The sequence below is a fragment of the Euprymna scolopes genome, chromosome 9, assembly GCF_053919585.1.
Source record: "Euprymna scolopes isolate OS-2025 chromosome 9, ASM5391958v1, whole genome shotgun sequence".
Taxonomy (NCBI): domain Eukaryota; kingdom Metazoa; phylum Mollusca; class Cephalopoda; order Sepiida; family Sepiolidae; genus Euprymna; species Euprymna scolopes.
Window position 1 is genome coordinate 20,807,361 of NC_136490.1, and position 18,297 is coordinate 20,825,657.

The following is an 18,297-nucleotide window of genomic DNA, read 5'->3' on the forward strand; positions in this document are numbered from 1 at the left end:
CATTTTCTCCTACTTTCTGATATATTGCCAATCATTAGAGGCACCCTCACTGGGGAATGTTTACAGATCTGTTCTCAGCTATTCTTGTACCCTTCCAGTGAACTCCTTCAGAGCAGCTGACCTCACCTCTGATCAAACTAACTGCATGTCTCACCTCTCTGCAAATCGGAAACAGGTAGTCCCCAGCCAAAAGCTGGAATGTCTGTCCAGCTAAGAATGATTCACACCTGATAAGTCTTGACCAGCTGAATCAACAAAGTTCCCCATCCCCATCTGAGTACATAAAAACCATAGGTAAGAGGGCAGCAAAATTGTAGTGTTCTTTTCTTTGCATTTCTCTGCTATCCAAAGCTGCAAAACACCTGGCACTGTATCAAGGGGATCGTTCCACTGAAAGCTAAAATAAGCCTACTATGCATCATCAGCTTTTCCGTTCCACACTTAACTAAACGAGAATTTGCTGTTCTAGCTTTAACTGTTTTAGGAACCAGGTTTTTGGTTATCTTTCCCAGACACACAGTCGCCATTTTGCATTTTTTTTAAATGAAAATCGCTCCAGACAAAACATGAAGCTACTTGATGTAAGGAGCTAAAAAACTAAACAAATAAAAGATTCTTCAAGGTCAAAATCTAACCAATGATAAGTGTTTGATGGATGGATAGATTCTGACTCAGAAAACAGCAATTCTTTCTCCTTTGTCAGAAACGTCCTTGTGAGGATGTGAACACAAAAGGAGAAAATAAGGGAAGCGAGAGTTATGAAGCTGCTGTAAGTGAACCTGTTGTGGGTGAATCACTCTCCAAATGGACTATTCTATCCATTATATAAACCATAGACCTTTTGATCCCAGGTGTGGATTAAACACCAGAGCGACCCTCGCCTGCTCGGTGACGTTTACTACTCTTTTCAGTTGTAACCTTTTTACGTTGTTGTTCCAGTAATACATTGTTTAAACTCTATTCCGTTGTTCTGTTTTCTTTGTGGCTTATTGCAAACCATAACAGAACTCATGGTCCACATTCTACTTTCCTTAAGAATTACCCACAAGGGTCAGAATAAAATGAGGATTAGTATAAAGTGAGGTTCAGAATATAATGAGGATCAGAGTATGAGGATCAGAATAATATGAGGTTCAGAATAAAATGAGGTTCAGAATATGATGAGGATCAGAATAAAATGAGGATCAGAATAATATGAGGTTCAGAATAAAATTAGGTTCAGAATATGATGAGGTTCAGAATAAAATGAGGTTCAGAATAAAATGAGGTTCAAAATAACATGAGGTTCAAAATAACATGAGGTTCAGAATAAAATGAGGTTCAGAATAAAATGAGGTTCAAAATAAAATGAGGTCCAGAATAAAATGAGGTTCAAAATAACATGAGGTTCAGAATAAAATGAGGTCCAGAATAAAATGAGGTTCAAAATATAATGAGGTTCAGAATAAAATGAGGTTCAGAATAAAATGAGGTTCAGAATAAAATGAGGTTCAAAATAACATGAGGTTCAGAATAAAATGAGGATCAGAATAAAATGAGGTTCAAAATAAAATGAGGATCAAAATAAAATGAGGTTCAGAATAAAATGAGGTTCAGAATAAAATGAGGTTCAAAATAACATGAGGTTCAAAATAACATGAGGTTCAGAATAAAATGAGGTTCAGAATAAAATGAGGTTCAAAATAAAATGAGGTCCAGAATAAAATGAGGTTCAAAATAACATGAGGTTCAGAATAAAATGAGGTCCAGAATAAAATGAGGTTCAAAATAAAATGAGGTTCAGAATAAAATGAGGTTCAGAATAAAATGCGGTTCAAAATAAAATGAGGTCCAGAATAAAATGAGGTTCAAAATAACATGAGGTTCAGAATAAAATGAGGTCCAGAATAAAATGAGGTTCAAAATAACATGAGGTTCAGAATAAAATGAGGTTCAGAATAAAATGAGGTTCAAAATATAATGAGGTTCAGAATAAAATGATGACCAGAATAAAATAAGGATCAGAATAAAATGAGGTTCAGAATAAAATGAGGGGAACAAAATAATGTAGAAACAGTTGGTTTTACAGATATGCAGATCTATTCTCATTTAATTTGTTTGTCAAAGATAAAAATTGAAGTGATATACGAACATAATACATGAAAAGGTGAAAAACACATATGTAATTCCAAAAGGAAAGAATAGATTAGTTGCCCCATGGAATCACTAAAGTACATGAGTTGCCAGGACTATAGAACAGAGAGAGAGAGAGGAAGGGGGAGAGAGAGAGAGAGGGGGGGGGTGCAATTGATTACTAAATGTTACTTACATTTTCATTGAACCGTTCTGGGAGTTTCAGGTGACTGTGACCAGAAGGCGACTGTCGAAATATAGCTTCAAGCTTTGTGAAAGCCCCATCAAAATAGAGAGCCAGTTAAACTGTGTCTGATCTTCTGAGTGTCAAAGCCAGAAAGAAAATACTATCCAATTCTATATTCCTTACATGGTTACATGGGAAATCAACTCTGAAACTTTTAGCTTCTTTCTTGGAATTCATACATTAGATTCATTGCTCTTTCTTCTTCTCATAAAGTCAGTTCTCTCTATCGTTCTAAACACTTTCTAACATTTAAGGCTATTCTCTATCTCTACAAATCTACTTTCAGACCATGTATGGAGTATTGTTGCCATATTTGGGCTGGTGAATCTGTGTCAAATTTGAAGGTTCGTAATAAATTGCAGAAACGTACCTGTAATTTGATTGGTCAACCCTTTCTTCCCTGGAACCCCTCTCACACAAACACGATACTGCTATATTTCTTTTTTTTTATTATTGGAATCTTTTGAAATGAGTAATTTGTATATTTTTATTTGCAAACTATTATCTTTATCTTCATAGTTGTTGTTTCACCACGTTTCGGCCAACTATTCCTCTGCCCTTCGTCAGGTGGTTAACCATGAAAGGATAGGAATGCAGAGTCTCTTAACTGTATCCTCAGTAATAACTGCCTTCCATAGATGTTGTCATCTCACCGTGTTTTGGCCAACTAATCCTTTGGCCTGCTTTGGGTAGGATTGAAACTGCTATCTTCAGACAATTCTTATCTTCAGACATATTCTTATCGTAGAGATTCAATGCCTCTATCTACTGTGCCACAGGCCCCGAAAAGCGATCAAGGTTGGATTTTTTAGTTTTACAAATCCAAGTTTTCATTCTTATCTGGTCTTCCATTATTAAATCCATACCAAATAGTAAATTATTTGTGAAAGCAACAGCAACTATAAAGATGAGGATACCAGTCTGCAAATCTATTTATCTATACTCCTGTAAATTCGTTTTTCTTTAGTGTGTATTGATATTCATATTAAAAACCCTCTTTTCTATTTAATGTATTTATTTGCTTCCCCACCAAAGCAAATTAGGCACAAGGCCGTTTTTAATGTGGGGTAAAAACCAGCTCTCCTAAAAGTAGGCAGAAAGGGGGCACTCTGGTTACCAAAAATAATAATTGTTCCAGTATAGAGGGTTTTCCCTCCATTCCATTGGTTGGTACAAATTATCTTAAGTGCAGCATCTGCAGAACAGATACTACACTTTGATCCTGGCCCAAAGGCCAAGAACAACAGGGTGTTTATTTGCTCCCCCACTGAGCAAATTAGGCACAAGGCCGATTTTTAATGTGAGGAGTGAAGGGGAAATGGGGACAAACTCCCCGAGGAGTAGGGGAGCTGGATAGTGACAATTGGTATGAAGGGTTGCCCCTACATTGACCAAGGTCTTATATGTGGGGTTTCCCCCACATAAGGTCTTTGCTTGCAGTATCTGCCGGAACAGATTGTATTTATTTGCTTCCCCACTGAGCAAATTAGGCACAAGGCCGTTTTTTAATGTGGAGAGAGAGGGAGGGGAGAGGGAAAAGGGGGACCAGCTCCCGAGAGGTGGGAGATGGGAGCTGGATAGGAACTGTTGGTATGAAGGGTTACCCTACATTGACCAAGGTTTGATGTGTGGAGTTACCCCCCACATATGGTCTTTGCTTGCAGTATCTGCCGGAACAGATGGTATTTATTTGCTCCCCCACTGAGCAAATTAGGCACAAGGCCGATTTTTAATGTGAGGAGTGAAGGGAGGGGGAAGGGAAAAAGGGGACCAGCTCCCGAGAGGTGGGAAATGTGAGCTGGTTAAAGGTCAGGCATGTGGGGTTGCCCCCACATCTGGTCTTTGCTAGTCATAGCTTGCAGCATCTGTCGGAACAGATGGTATTTATTTGCTCCCCCACTGAGCAAATTAGGCACAAGGCCGTTTTTAATGTGAGGTAAAAACCAGCTCCCCTTAAAGTAGGCAAAAAGGGGGCACTCTGGTTACCAAAAATAATAATTGTCCCAGTATAGAGGGTTTCCCCTCCATTGACTGGTACAAATTATCTTAAGTGCAGCATCTGTCGGAACAGATGGTATTTATTTGCTCCCCCACCGAGCAAATTAGGCACAAGGCCGTTTTTAATGTGAGGTAAAAACCAGCTCCCCTAAAAGGGGTCACTCTGGTTACCAAAAATAATAATTGTCCCAGTATAGAGGGTTTCCCCTCCATTGACTGGTACAAATTATCTTAAGTGCAGCATCTGTCGGAACAGATACTACACTTTGATCCCGACCCGAAGGCCAAGAACAATAGAAAAAGGCAAGCCTCTTTTCTATTTAAATAAATAGAAAAGAGGCTTGCCTTTTTTCTGTTGTTGTCCAATTTTCTTATATATGGGTTGTGGAATTGCATTCACTAGCAAAAGATCTAGCTAATTTGCATATTCTTTTAAACATTCATTTTAATTAATTCCCAATTAGTTTTTTTCGGTTTTCTTATGGGATGATTTATTATGTGTAATTATATTCGTGCAGATATTCTACATAAAAGTGAAAATGTGTGTGTGTGTGTGTGTGTGTGTGTGTGTGTGTCTATCTGTCTGTGTACATTTCCCTACACAATATCTCTGTCAATTTTCAGTCTACAGACTCGAAATTTGATATACAGGGTACTGAGATTTCGGAAAATCTTTGTAATCGGTTTTTGGCCAAAAATTTGGCTGTTAAGGGGTCAAAGTTCAACGATTTGACCTTTGAAAACTTTACCAAACTCCTCTGTTAATTTTGGGTCTAAACACTTGAAATTTTAGGTATAGGTTCCTTGGACGTGGATCTAACTTAATAACTTGATTTGAGCCCCCAACAATAAATTTTAAGGGGTCATAATAGGGGTCAAAGTTTTTAAAAAATTGACCGCTTTTTTTTTTTTTTTTTTGCTCAACATACACCTCAAACACCCGGGCAATGCCGGGCTGAAATGCTAGCAAATAAATAAAAATGATATTAATGCTAGTTTTAGTCTTTTCTATAATTACTATTATTAGTGTTCTCCAGAATTGTCTGATCTATTCCCTGTTTTTTTTTAATTTAAAAAAAAAATTTTTTACAAAGGATTTTTTTTTTTTTTTTTTTTTTTTTTTTTTTTACAAAGGAGTATTTATCAAGGCCCAGAGGCCACTCAAGGATACGGGTTAATGAGTGTACGATAGTGAATGGGACAATATCGTAGTAATCATTATTAGTGGAAATTTGGTAAACTGGATTACTTAAGGGGATGGCTCATCAAGAACTTGTTTATGTTGGACTTGAAAATGACCATATTGTAGCCAGCTAAAAAGCAGGCAAATGAAAGTGAGTTTCACAGGCATGCAGTTCTAAGGAAGAAGCTTTGTTCATGGAATCTATGTTCAGTTTTAGGCATAGATAAAAAGTGGGAGAAATTATTTATAGTAGACTCAGCTAGACAAGTTTTTTTCGTGAAAATTTATCAAGGGGGAGACCATAGATTGGAGCTCAGACGAGCACTTGCCATGAAAATAATGATAGAGCAGAAACAGGCTCGCAACGAAATTGCAAGAAAGAGAAAAAAGCATTCCCTACTAGTCCATGAAGTCTATTTTGAACTTTGCTAAAACAAGATAAAGTGCTTTTAACAGCTCCTGCCCAAATATGGCAAACGTTCTCCATCCTAGGAGTACTTGGTTTTTATACAGGTAGAGAATTGCATTGGCAGTGAGATATCTATTAGAGTGGTTGAATGATTCAACCATTTTTCCAGCGACCTTGGCCACGTGTTTAGTTTCAGCTCATTAGTCTAGTGGTCTCCATCAATTTGCTGTTTTGATACTTAATTATGATACAGCTTTCTATTCTTTGCAAGAACTGCAGGCTTGTAAAGCTTGCTTCATACAGACTGTTTTCCTCCTTTCAAAAAACTACTTTAATTTTAACACGTTTTGCATTATCATGAAACAATAATAAAAAATGATAAGCTTTTATTTTTTTACATTTTTTTAAAATAAAGTTTATTTAGTTACTTTTTTTATTGTTTCATTGTAAGCGTTAAGAATTTTTTTTTTACTTAGGCGTCACCACTTATCAAAGCCGATAGGCCACTCAAGGATAAGGGTTAAAGAGTGTACAGTAGTCAAAAGGACAATATAGTAATCGATAGTAATGGAAGTTCGGTAAATTTGTTAACTTAAGTGCAACGGCTCATCAGAAACTTGTTCACGTTTGACTTGAAGACAACCATATTATAGACAGCTGGAAAGCAGGAAAACAGAAGACAATTCCACAGGCGTGCAGTTCTAAGAAAGAAGCTTTGATCATGGAATCTATGTTTAGGTTTAGGCACAGATAAAGAGTGGGGGGAATTATTGATAGTGTTTTCAGCTAGTCGAGTGTTTCTTATGAAAGTTTGGCGAGGGTGGACCATAGATTGAAGCTCAGTCGAACACTTTCCATGAAAATAATGATAAAGCAGTGACAAACTCGCAACATCTCTTCTGTGAGATAGAGGTTGCAGCAAAGAGAAAAGGACATCTCCCACCAGGCCACGAAGTCTATTTGGAACCCTATCAAGGCAAGACAAGTCTTTTCTAGCAGCTCCTGCCCATATGTGGCAACAGTATTCCATCCTTGGACGTATCTGGCTTAAATTAATTTTTTGAAATAAAATATTTCCACATGAATATAGTTTATATATTTTTAAAAAAATATTTAAAGAAATGTAAAAAATTTAAGTTTATTATTTTTATTTCATTGTTTCGTACCACAGGAAGTGTTAAAACTAAATTAATTTTTTAAAATAAAATATTTCTATATGGTTTCGTATTTCGTTTCATGCTTTAGTAACTTCCATTCCATACTTACATCAACTGTATTCATTTCTGCCGTCTTGATTTTGGGAACACAATTGTTAAAAATTGCCCAAGTATGTACATAGAAAAGTTTTTGTACAATTGCAACTTTTTAATATTGAAGTAAAACTGACTAAGTACCGTTTGTGGTGTTGTTCATAGCAACCCTTCACAATCACTCTGACGTTGACTTTCTTACTATCAGGCTGAGGCATGCTTCTGCCCAGACCCAGGTTTTACCTCCACTCTGAGGAGAAGTTAGTTTATAGCTAATCGCCAGAGGCACCTCTATCGGGGAATACCGACGGGGCTGTTCGAGCATTTTTATAAGCCAGATGGCACTTCACTTAGTGCGCTAGTTTTCCAAAAACCATCTGACCTTGTGTGTCCAACCTCCTGCAGAAGAGCATAATACTCTACTTGTCTCTTTCCATTTTTAAACAAAAGTTTAAAGACTTCAAAATTACTTCCATATTTTGCGGTTTCAAAATGTTATGAGGCAGCTGAATTGACAATTTTAATCCGTATATAAAAAAAATTGCTGGCATATGTTTATTTCATGTGCTGTCGAAAGTAATTTAAGCCTTTAAACCACCGATTATTAGAATGTAATCTAGTTAGAATTCTACAAAAGTTTTATTTTGTACATACATATTAGGTTAAAAAAGATGTAACATCAAAATTGACACAAACTCCTACAGTATTTTTGTTTTTATAAAATAAAATTTGATGGGTAAACTATTTCTAATCTGTATTGTTAAGATGACTGTGTATTGAATTATCTTCCTTGAGTGCTTATTTTAATGTAAACAGGAAATGGCGGGTAAGACATTTCGCCATTGAACTGTGTTTTTCTTGTTTTAAAAAATATTTGATATATTTTTGGTGCAGTCTCAACACACGAGTACATAATAATATATTGTTTTCCTTTTTAAGGAAAGTTTTGAACATTTTTGCAGTTTAAATAACGAAGTGAAAAATGCCCCAGCGACATCTATCGGCAGGTTTCTACTAGTATATATATATATATATATATATATATATATATATATATATATATATATATATATATATATTTTTTTTTCAATTTTTGAGCAATTATCAAACCTCACCAGATGATCGTTTCATGTCGGACATTTTTCTTGCTCTAACTTAAGACTCGGTACTAGTTGTGTTTCAGACTATATACATGCTTTAAAATAAGTTAAAATACGATAAACTTAGATAAGTAGACAAAAGAGTATCTTTCCTTTGATAAGATTTGTTATATATTTGTTTTGTTTATTTTTTCTTTTTACCAGTTTTTCGTTTTGTCGTTTATATTGCAAGCTGCCCATAGCTTTTAATATTAAGGTAAAACTGAATAAGCGTCGAATTGAATGTTTACGGGAAAACATCGGATGTATTGTTCATTTGTGTGGTTCCTACAGTTTTAACCTAAGGAAAGCATTAATTTTCGCAAACATGTATAAAAAATATAACTCTTTTGGGTTTGTATTACAATCCACAGAGGTACGAAAAAGTTGTCAAAAAAAAACAAAACAAAAACAAATATATAACACATAAAGGATATCAAAGGCAAGATAAGTTACTTTTCTACTTAACTTGATAAGTTTTTAGTGTTTTTATTTAATGTAAAATATTTATTATGTTCGAAAAACAAAACAAGAAAAAAAATGGCTGCGATTACTTTGAAGTCTCGACACAGACTTCAAAATAAGAAATCAAACAAAATGGTGGTAGAAACCCACATAATAAATATTACCGTGGCATTTAATGGGTGGGTTACTATCACTATTTTGTTTTATTTCTTATTTTGAAGCCTTTGTCGAGACTTCAAAGATATAAAAAGAAATCGCGGCTATTTTTTCTTGTTCTCCGGTAGCGTTCAATGTTACTTGTTTTTTGGAACAAATGAACATTTTACATTAAATAAAAACATTAAAAACTTTTCCAGTTAGGTAGAATATATGTCAGCCTATGTCACGGTAACATATATTGAGGGAGTTCCTAACAGTTCCTTTTTAGTTTTAACTCATTTTCCCAAACTTAACGTGTTCAACAAAGAGTCGGCCGCCACTTTGTAATCAATGTGTTTTTCGAGCCAATAAACATTTTACATTAAATAAAAACCATAAAACATTATCCAGTTTGGTAGAAAAGTAACTTATCTTGCCTTTGATAACATTTATTTGTTATATATTTGTTTTTTGACAACTTTTTCGAATCTGTGTATAGTAATACAACCCCCAAAATTTATCTTGCCTTTGATAACATTTGTTATATATGTATTTATTTATTTTTTTGTTTGTTTGTTTACTTTTTCGTACCTCTGTGGATTTTAATACAAACCTACTTTTTATACTCTGAGAAAATAAACAAAATAACAATCTACTTTTATTCTATATATTTTTAAAACTTGCAAGTATTTGTTATAGATCAGTCCCCATCATGGCTGCTCAATAAAATCCGGTCGTGTACTCAATAGTCGAAATGTTGCCTTACAAAGTTAAATTCTGATTCCTGAACTATAAACGAAAAAAAAAAAAAAAAAAAAAAAAAAAAAAAAAAAAAAAAAATATATATATATATATATATATATATATATATATACTTGCAGATTTATTTCAGTCGCATTTTTATCGATATACTAGCATTTCAGCCCGACGTTGCCCGGGTATTTGGAGGTGTAGAGCAAAAAAGAACAAAAAAAGCGGTCAATTTTTTAAACTTCGACCCCTATTCTGACCCCTTAAAATTTATTGTTTTGGGCTCAAATCGTATCATTAAGTTAGATGCATGTCCAAGGAACCTATATCTAAAATTTCAAGTGTTTAAGACCAAAAATTGTCGGAGAAGTTTGGTAGAGTTCTCAAAAGTCAGATCGTTGAACTTTGACCACTTAATCGCCAAATTTCTGGCCGAAATCCGGTCACATCGATTTTCTCAAATCTCAGTACCCTGTATATCAAATTTTGAGTCTGTAGACTTAAAACTGACAGAGTTATTGCGTATGGAAATGCACACACACACACACACACACACACACTAACACACTTTCCCTTTTATAGTTATATTAGCAATGGGTGTCCGGGTATTTGGAGGTGAGCAAAAAAATAAAAATAAAATAAAAAAAATAAAAACGGTAATCTTTTTTTTAAACTTTGATCCCTATTATGACCCTTTAATATTTGTTTTGGGCTCAAATCAAGTTATTAAGTTAGATCCATGTCCAAGGAACCTATATCTAAAATGTCAAGTGTTTAGACCCAAAATTGTTGGAGGAGTTTGATAGAGTTCTCAAAGGTCAAATCGTTGAACTTTGACCCCTTAACAGCGAGATTTCTGGCCGAAACCCGATCACATCGATTTTCCCAAATCTCAGTACCCTATATATCAAATTTCGAGTATGTAGACTAAAAATTGACAGAGTTATTGCATAGGGAAATGTACACACACAGACAGACAGACACGTTCACTTTTATAGATATATAGATTTATATTGTTTTGGGCTATTATTATAAATCAGCACCCTCGGCCACTTCCACCTCAATAATATACTATTCTTTTTAGACGGGTGCCGGGAAAACTCGTCCCGGGAAAACTCGTCTCGGGAAAACTCGTCTCGGGAAAACTCGTCCCCTTTCGCTAGGTAGGAAAACTGGTCCCTTATTGAATAAATATCGATTGAAAACACATTTTATGATCGTTCTTGAAGGAGATATTGTTTTTTAAAATAGACTATAGCCCCCCCCCATAATATTTTTTAAAAAATATTTTTATTTGTTTAATTTTTTTTTTTGTGTTTTTAATAAAAGCGTTTATTATGTTCATAAACGAGACCGCATATTTTTTTTCATATTAATATAAAAAGAATTTACTTATATACTGTTGTTTATAAAATAAAAGGGTAAAATCGATTTTTCTACCTCGCCGACTATGTTGTTTATTTAATTCATTTGGAATCGTTTTTTTGGTAAAGAAAAAAACCCAGAAAACAAACAAAAAACATGTCGGTCGAGTGTTACGGGAGAACGAGAAATAATGCCCGGTATATCACATCTTAGGGGGTCTTGATAATCGCTAAAAAATAGAAAATTAAAGAAATTACTTAGGGAGATTTGGTTTTAAAAAGAAAATAATAAATTTTAATATTTTTTAAAATATAATTTAGAGAGAGAGGGGGGGGGATAAAACCTATATCTCCCTTCGAAAAGCAACCAACAAAAAATGAAATTAAAAAGATTCTTGATAAACGATAGCGGAGTTTTCAATAAAATTGATTAATAAATTTATTTAGTGATTACTTTCTTTCTTAATGATTGATTTTAGAATTTTGAAGTAAAAATTAAAAAAATTAAAAATGAGTTAACGAGAGATGTTAGCACATGGCATCTCTCGCGCCAAAAAAATATTTCGCTTTTAATTTATTAGTTAATTTTTGCAAAATTTGACAGGACGACAATAAATGTTGATAATTGATAAAATCATAATTTTATGAATGCATTTGGTATGACAGAAAACAAAAACATAACAACAAAAAACTATCATAATTAAAAAACAAAATCAAAAGCGTAACGAAGAATCGAATCGCTCCCTGTTTTTTAATTTTGGGTTTTGTTTTTTTTATTGTTTTTATAACTCCAAAAAACATCGTTAAAATAAGAACAAAAAAAAAATTTGTAATTAACTTTGTATGAACGCTTTAATATAAGTGAAACCACTAAGAACTTAGCCAGTTAGGTAGAAAACGGACACTTAGAAAATCGATTTTATTTAAAAAAAAACAAAAAAAAAAAACATTAAACAAGTAAAAATATTTTTTTAAAAATATTATGGGGGGGGGGGCTATAGTTTATTTTAAAAAACAATATCTTCTTCAAGAACGATCATAAAATGTGTTTTCAATCGATATTTATTCAATAAGGGACCAGTTTTCCTACCTAGCGAAAGGGGACGAGTTTTCCCGAGACAAGTTTTCCGGAGACGAGTTTTCCCGAGACGAGTTTTCCCGAGACGAGTTTTCCCGGGACGAGTTTTCCTAAATTCTTTTAGACGATTACCTGTGAGCACTCTGAAAAATTGTCGAAAAAGAAAAAAAAAAAGAAAAAAAAAAGACAATTTTAATTTGGGGGGGGGGTATAAATTTAACATAAAATGGTCCCCCATTTCCAAAGCCATTATAGAGTGTTTTTTTTTGTTTGTTTGTTATCTTTTTTTTTTTTTTTTTTGCTATGGGAGAGATAAATCTTGTGCGTTTTATTGTGTGTGTAAGGGGCTACTTTTTCAGGCAATTATTTGTGGTTTTACGAACTTGCCAATCGGATTTAGAGTTAGTAGTAAAAAACGTTAACTGCTCAATAAAGTTAGAATGATGTGGAAATGGGGCATCCTTTTTCGTTAAACTGATCCCCCACTTTAAATTCTAAAAGAATTGTTTTGAGGGTTTTTTCCTCCTTTTTCCCCGGCAAGTTTTTCGTGCTGTTTACATGTAATCGCCTAAAAAAAAGTAGAATCTCATTGGGGGGGGGGCAGTCGTGAGTGGTAATCTACAAACGCAAACTAAAAAAAAACAACAATAATAATTTTTCCCTCCCCACGAACACAAGTTTCATTTGGTGTGGTCACTTTTCGGCAATTATCGTAACTCCTTACCGGAATTTACCGAGCCAATATTAGGCAGCCAGGGGAGCTTATCTATCTCAACATCCCTCATTTTTCGATAATTATTTTTCAACAAAAATAAACGGAGTCTTATTCTTTCTTTCTTTCTTTCTTTCCCTCTCTCTCTATTTTCTGCTGGGTCGCAGCAGCCTTTGTTGAGGGTGACAGACGCAGTAATAACATGGCGACCGGGAAGACGGACAAAGTACCAAGTTCTGGTGGTAGCTCGTCTGGCGTAGTGGATCTGGACCTTTGTCCGATATGTCTGGATGAATTCCGTGACCCCAGGGTACTGCCTTGCCAACACTCGTTCTGTACACAATGTCTGCAGAACCATGTCGACAGTAACAAGTCGGACGTCCTCAAGAAAGGGATATTCCATTGTCCATCGTGTAGGGCCGTCACGCACCCCACGTACAAGTATAAACCCGTCTCAGGTAAATGAACCAGAAATTTGCACATTATTATTATCATTATTATCATTATGCATTTTTTTGTTAAAAAAAAAAAAAAAAGTTGTCCATCAGGATATTTATCCGTCCCGGCTTTTGTTAAAATTGTTTTCGTATTTCTGTCTTTCGTAGTTTTAAAATCTAGAAGAAACTAAAGAACGTTATTTTATTATAACGTTTTTAATACGTTTTATTTCTCTTCTGTAATAAAATAAATATAATTATTTTAATTTAAAATATATAAACAAACAATAAATTCTACTTTTTATGGATATTATAGGCAATTAGATCCAACTAACTTGAGTATTAAAATTAAAAAAAAAATACATTATGGCGCTATTGACGACACGCGTGTTTATTACATCGATTAAAAATCTTTTATTATCCGACTTTTTGTCATTATTTTAAATATTTCAGTATTTATGCAGAATGCGGACAGTGTTGAAATAATCTTATTTAGAAACCCATTCTTAATATGGGGGGGGCTTTTTTATTATTATTATTATTATTCTGTACTTTCACCTAACAATTTAATAAACCAAAAGATATCGTAAAAATTTCATTTAACCTGAAAATCATGTCTAAAAAAAATAGCATGGTCCGTATTTTGCATAAGTTTTAATATTTTTTAATAATTGAAAAATTAAGGACTATATTTCTTGTTTGTGCATACTGCATGTGTTACTGCGCTATTTTTTTTTTAAATAGTATTTTCCAGATAAGTTGAGCTTTTAAGATTGTTTTGTTTATTAAATTGTTAGGTGAAAGTACAGAATAATTACAAAACATCCCCCACATGTTAAGAATTGCTTTCTAAATAATAACGTTATTATTTCAGCACGGTAACATAGATGCACAACTACCCTATTTTTTTTTTTTTTTACAAGTTTTTATGAATTAAAATATGATCATTGTATATAACGTTTTATAGTCTGATTATTAATAAGGAAGAGATTTTCTGTTTCGATTACGCTACGATTAATAATTTATGAATGAAAATTCTTACAACTGTTTAACCTTTTAAATCCATTCATTCATTCATCCAACTTCGCTTTGTTGACATCACTCATTTCTGCTCGCTTTATCTTCATCATGCCCAAGTAAACATATAAAAGCAATAGTTCTTTCTCTTAGACGAATTCAAGTATATTTATTTAAGTACTTATTTGCTTGATTCACATTTATTTTACTTATACGCTGTCTATTTTTTTTTATTTATTTATTATTTTTTGTCGTCATTACTTGAGATGAAGTTTTTTTTTCTACGTAGTTTAAAATATTGTCTTGATGTTTAAATCATTTTGCGAAAAGAAAAAAAGTTAGCGCATTTTTACAATAGCTAACAATAAGAAAAAAAGATGAAAAAAAAATATATATATATACAACAAAGGAAGCTAAGTTAATTACTTTTTTATCTGGATAAATTTTTATGTGTTAACTTATTTTAAAGCGTTTATTTACTTAGAGCCAAAAGTAGTATCAAGTCTGAGTTAAATCGAAAAAAAAATTGTGTTTCGTTACGGTCATCTTGACCTTCGATAACCGCTCAAAAATCGAAAATTAAACAATACTAGTAGGACATTACATTTTCGCCCGATTGTTTAGATTTATTGGATGGGTTTCATCAGTGTCTTATTTAATTTTCGATTTTTGAGCGATTATCGAGGGTCCAAATTGCAGTAACGAAACCGCCATTACTTTTCGTTCTAACAACAGATTTGACACGACTTCTGTTTCGATGTAAATAAACGATTTAAAATAAGCTAAAACTCGTGCGTAGCAATGGCCACCACTTATAACATAAGGAATTATATTGTTTAATATCCAGAAAACTACTTGTTTGCGGAAAATTTATATGCGATATTCGTTTTCAGCATACCCGAAAACTTGAATAGGTTGTCATCTTTAAACGTGATTGTTAAGATAAAAAGTAAGTAAAAAAGTTTACGGGTTTGTATTACTGTACACATAGATTCGAAAAAGTTGTCACAAAACAAATATATAACAAATAAATGTTATCAAAGGCAAGATAAGTTACTTTTCTACTCAACTGGATATGCTTTAGTGTTTATATTTAATGTAACATGTTTATTTAGCTCGAAAAACATACAGTGTTTACCGATGTATTGGAAAATTTAAAATGGCGGCCGACTCTTTCTTGGAGACGACTCTTTCTTGGAGACGGTAAGTTTGGGAAAAGGGGTTATAAATAAAAAATCAGTCAAAATACTGTTAAAAACCCGCCGAATATATGTCAGCCTCTGTCACGGTAACATATATTGAGCGAGTTTCTAACAGTATTTTGTCTGTTTTTTTTTTTTATTTATAACTCATTTTCCCAAACTTACCCCCTCAAAGAGAGAGTCGGCTGCCATTTTAAATTTTCCAATACATCGGTAAACACTGTATGTTTTCGAGCTGAATAAACATGTTACATTAAATATAAACACTAAAAACATATCCAGTTAGGTAGAAAAGTAACTTATCTTGCCTTTGATAACATTTATTTGTTATATATTTGTTTTGTGACAACTTTTTCGAATCTATGTGTACAGTGTACAGTAAAACAAACCCGTTAATTCTACTTTAAATTACACCTCCACCTCACTCCCCCAATATATAAGGTTAATTCCTATTTCAGTCACCTAACTTGTTTATAGTAAAACAATTTATTTCTACTTAATGTTTTAGTAAAAGAAAAAAAGCCACAAAATTATAGTTGCCATCTTCTTAAAACAAATCCAAAAGCTAGCTAAGTAAAAACGATTACTCGGGTTCAGAATTTTCTAGTTAAAGGATAATTATGAACTTGATTTATCGTTCATCCTTAGGCTAGGATCGCTGTGTAGTAATGCCCTGTCCTCAGACAGAGGAGGAGAGATCCTTCGTGGCTGAGAACATTTTTATTTTTGCCTCATCCAGATTATCAGATTTAGGGAAGCTGGATATTCCATGCCTAAAATCCTACTTTAACCTCGTGGGGAGGCAAGTAAATAGGGACTTGTTTATATAAATGTCGACTTTTTTTTACCGGTCCAGGAGGTTTCATTTCGGCGTTTCAGGTGTACGCCTGTGCCATGAAACTCGTTCTTCGGGTCAAGATCAAAGTGTAGTATCTGTTCTTCAGATGCTATTGCTACACTTCAATTTCTTGTTCTCTGTCAGTAGAGGAGAAATCCTTCACGACTGAGACAATTTTATTTTTGTTCCTTTTCTCCACATTAAAAAACGACCCTGGTGTCTAACTCTGTCCCGTGGGGAGGCATTGTAAATAGGAACCAAATGTTTTAATGTTTTTTTTTTTTTTTTTTTTTTTTTTTTTTTTTCGTTCATCATCATCATCATCATCATCATCTCCTTCTCTTCCTCCTCCTCACTAGGAATTCTCATACAGGTCATCATCAGTGATTGCTCATTAACAATAACCGATGGTCTTCCCTGGAATCTAAAGGACAAGTCTCCACAGATTTCCAGTGCTCTCTATCTTTTTGCAATAACCATTGCAGATCATTTTTCATTATTGCAACTGCTATTTACCATTGATTTCTCACTGACAATGACCATTGATCTTTTCTAGAATTTTGGGTAGCAACAAGCCTCCTCAAGGTCCCAGTATTCTCTGCATCCTTCCCATGACAGTCTAATTAGTGCTCTCCACATTCAATCTTTCCATCCTCCTTGATCCTTCACGGCCATTTTGTATGATATCAGCCAAGGCTTGTGCTATGACATTGTGTGTGTTGAGGGGGAGTGGACAGTTTAGTAAATTTCTTGTAGTTTCTGTTCTCATAAGTTCATGTGGTGATGTCGTTTCTATTTATTTTCTTTCGTAACTCATTGCATTCGTAGTTTGTGAGTTGGTTTCTGCATTCAAGGATTTTCTGTAAGATTTCAGCCGTTGTTACTAACTTTTAATATGTACAGTATAAAATTTTGCTTGGGCCCCGCTATACGGCAATTTCATCTTACGATCTCAACTCCGGAACAAACTAATGCCGTATCCCGGGGTTCTACTTTATGTGGAAGAGGTCAGCAGAGTTGTTAAAGCAGAGATGGGGCAAAAAAAAAAAAAAAGGAACAAAGAATGATTTTTGCAGGTTATATAGAGGAAAAGCCGTAACATTGCCCTCTAATATTTCATCGAGAGACCCTACCAGAAACTACTGCATGGTGCAGAATCCATTCATCAAATGGCAATATAGTAGCCCCAATACTTTGTACTTGCTGATAAGATGGCCTCCTTAGTGGTTAATCTAAGGTTCGGATTCCTGACTAGTGACATGGCCACAAGGATGGAAACGGGAAGTGAAAACTCAAGTGACTGCTCAGAAAAAAGACTGTCATCTCCCAATCTTATTTCCCAATAGTTTTGAAACTATTCCTAGTATTCCAATGATTCTTGGTATTATATTAACTGTTTTTCATATTCCATATATCTCGGTTCTGTGGGTAACACTGAATCGGGCCTGAGTAAAAGTTGCCAAAACACAGAACAACCTGCACGAGTGGGGCTGTGTACAAGATGCTTGGTGTTCCTGTGGCACCGACATACAGATTTTTGCACTTATCCTCACAGACTGTCCTCTAAGCGAGGCATGTTCCAATGAGGACTTGATGCTTCAGACACTCTCTGGCAATCGATCTCGACATGGAGTGAAACGCTATGGAGATGCTGAGTTCTATGCCAAATCCTGTGTATTTGCTTAGTTTTTCTGTCTCTTTAATCTTCACATTATGGTCTGCTGGGACAGCAAAATCTATGCAAAATAAAATGAAAAGATGAAAAAAGAAAAATAGGAAGAGAACCAGCCACATGGACAATTCATAAGGATGACTGGAGGAGAGACTTAAGGAAACACCTTTCCCTTTATTATTATGACATCCGGTTTCCTTGCTTGGATGAGTTTTTTTTGTGTGTATCTCCATAGGATTTTGTGATTTCTGTTTTCCAGTACAATCTCCGGTTGGTGTACGTACCA

The 18,297-nt window shown here is 34.2% G+C and overlaps 1 protein-coding gene across 2 annotated transcripts in view; it reads left to right on the forward strand.

Annotated features, from left to right (window-relative positions):
• LOC145284454 (uncharacterized) overlaps window positions 1-18,297 on the forward strand; it is an 86,078-nt gene that overhangs the window by 10,743 nt on the left and 57,038 nt on the right. Inside the window, exon 2 of one of the 2 annotated variants that reach the window (XM_080133279.1) lies at window positions 13,013-13,303. The exons of the other annotated variant lie outside the window; for it this stretch is intronic. Coding sequence (XP_079989405.1) covers window positions 13,013-13,303 — 291 coding nt within the window. The remainder of the gene's footprint in view (window positions 1-13,012; window positions 13,304-18,297) is intronic. 2 annotated transcript variants of the gene reach the window in all.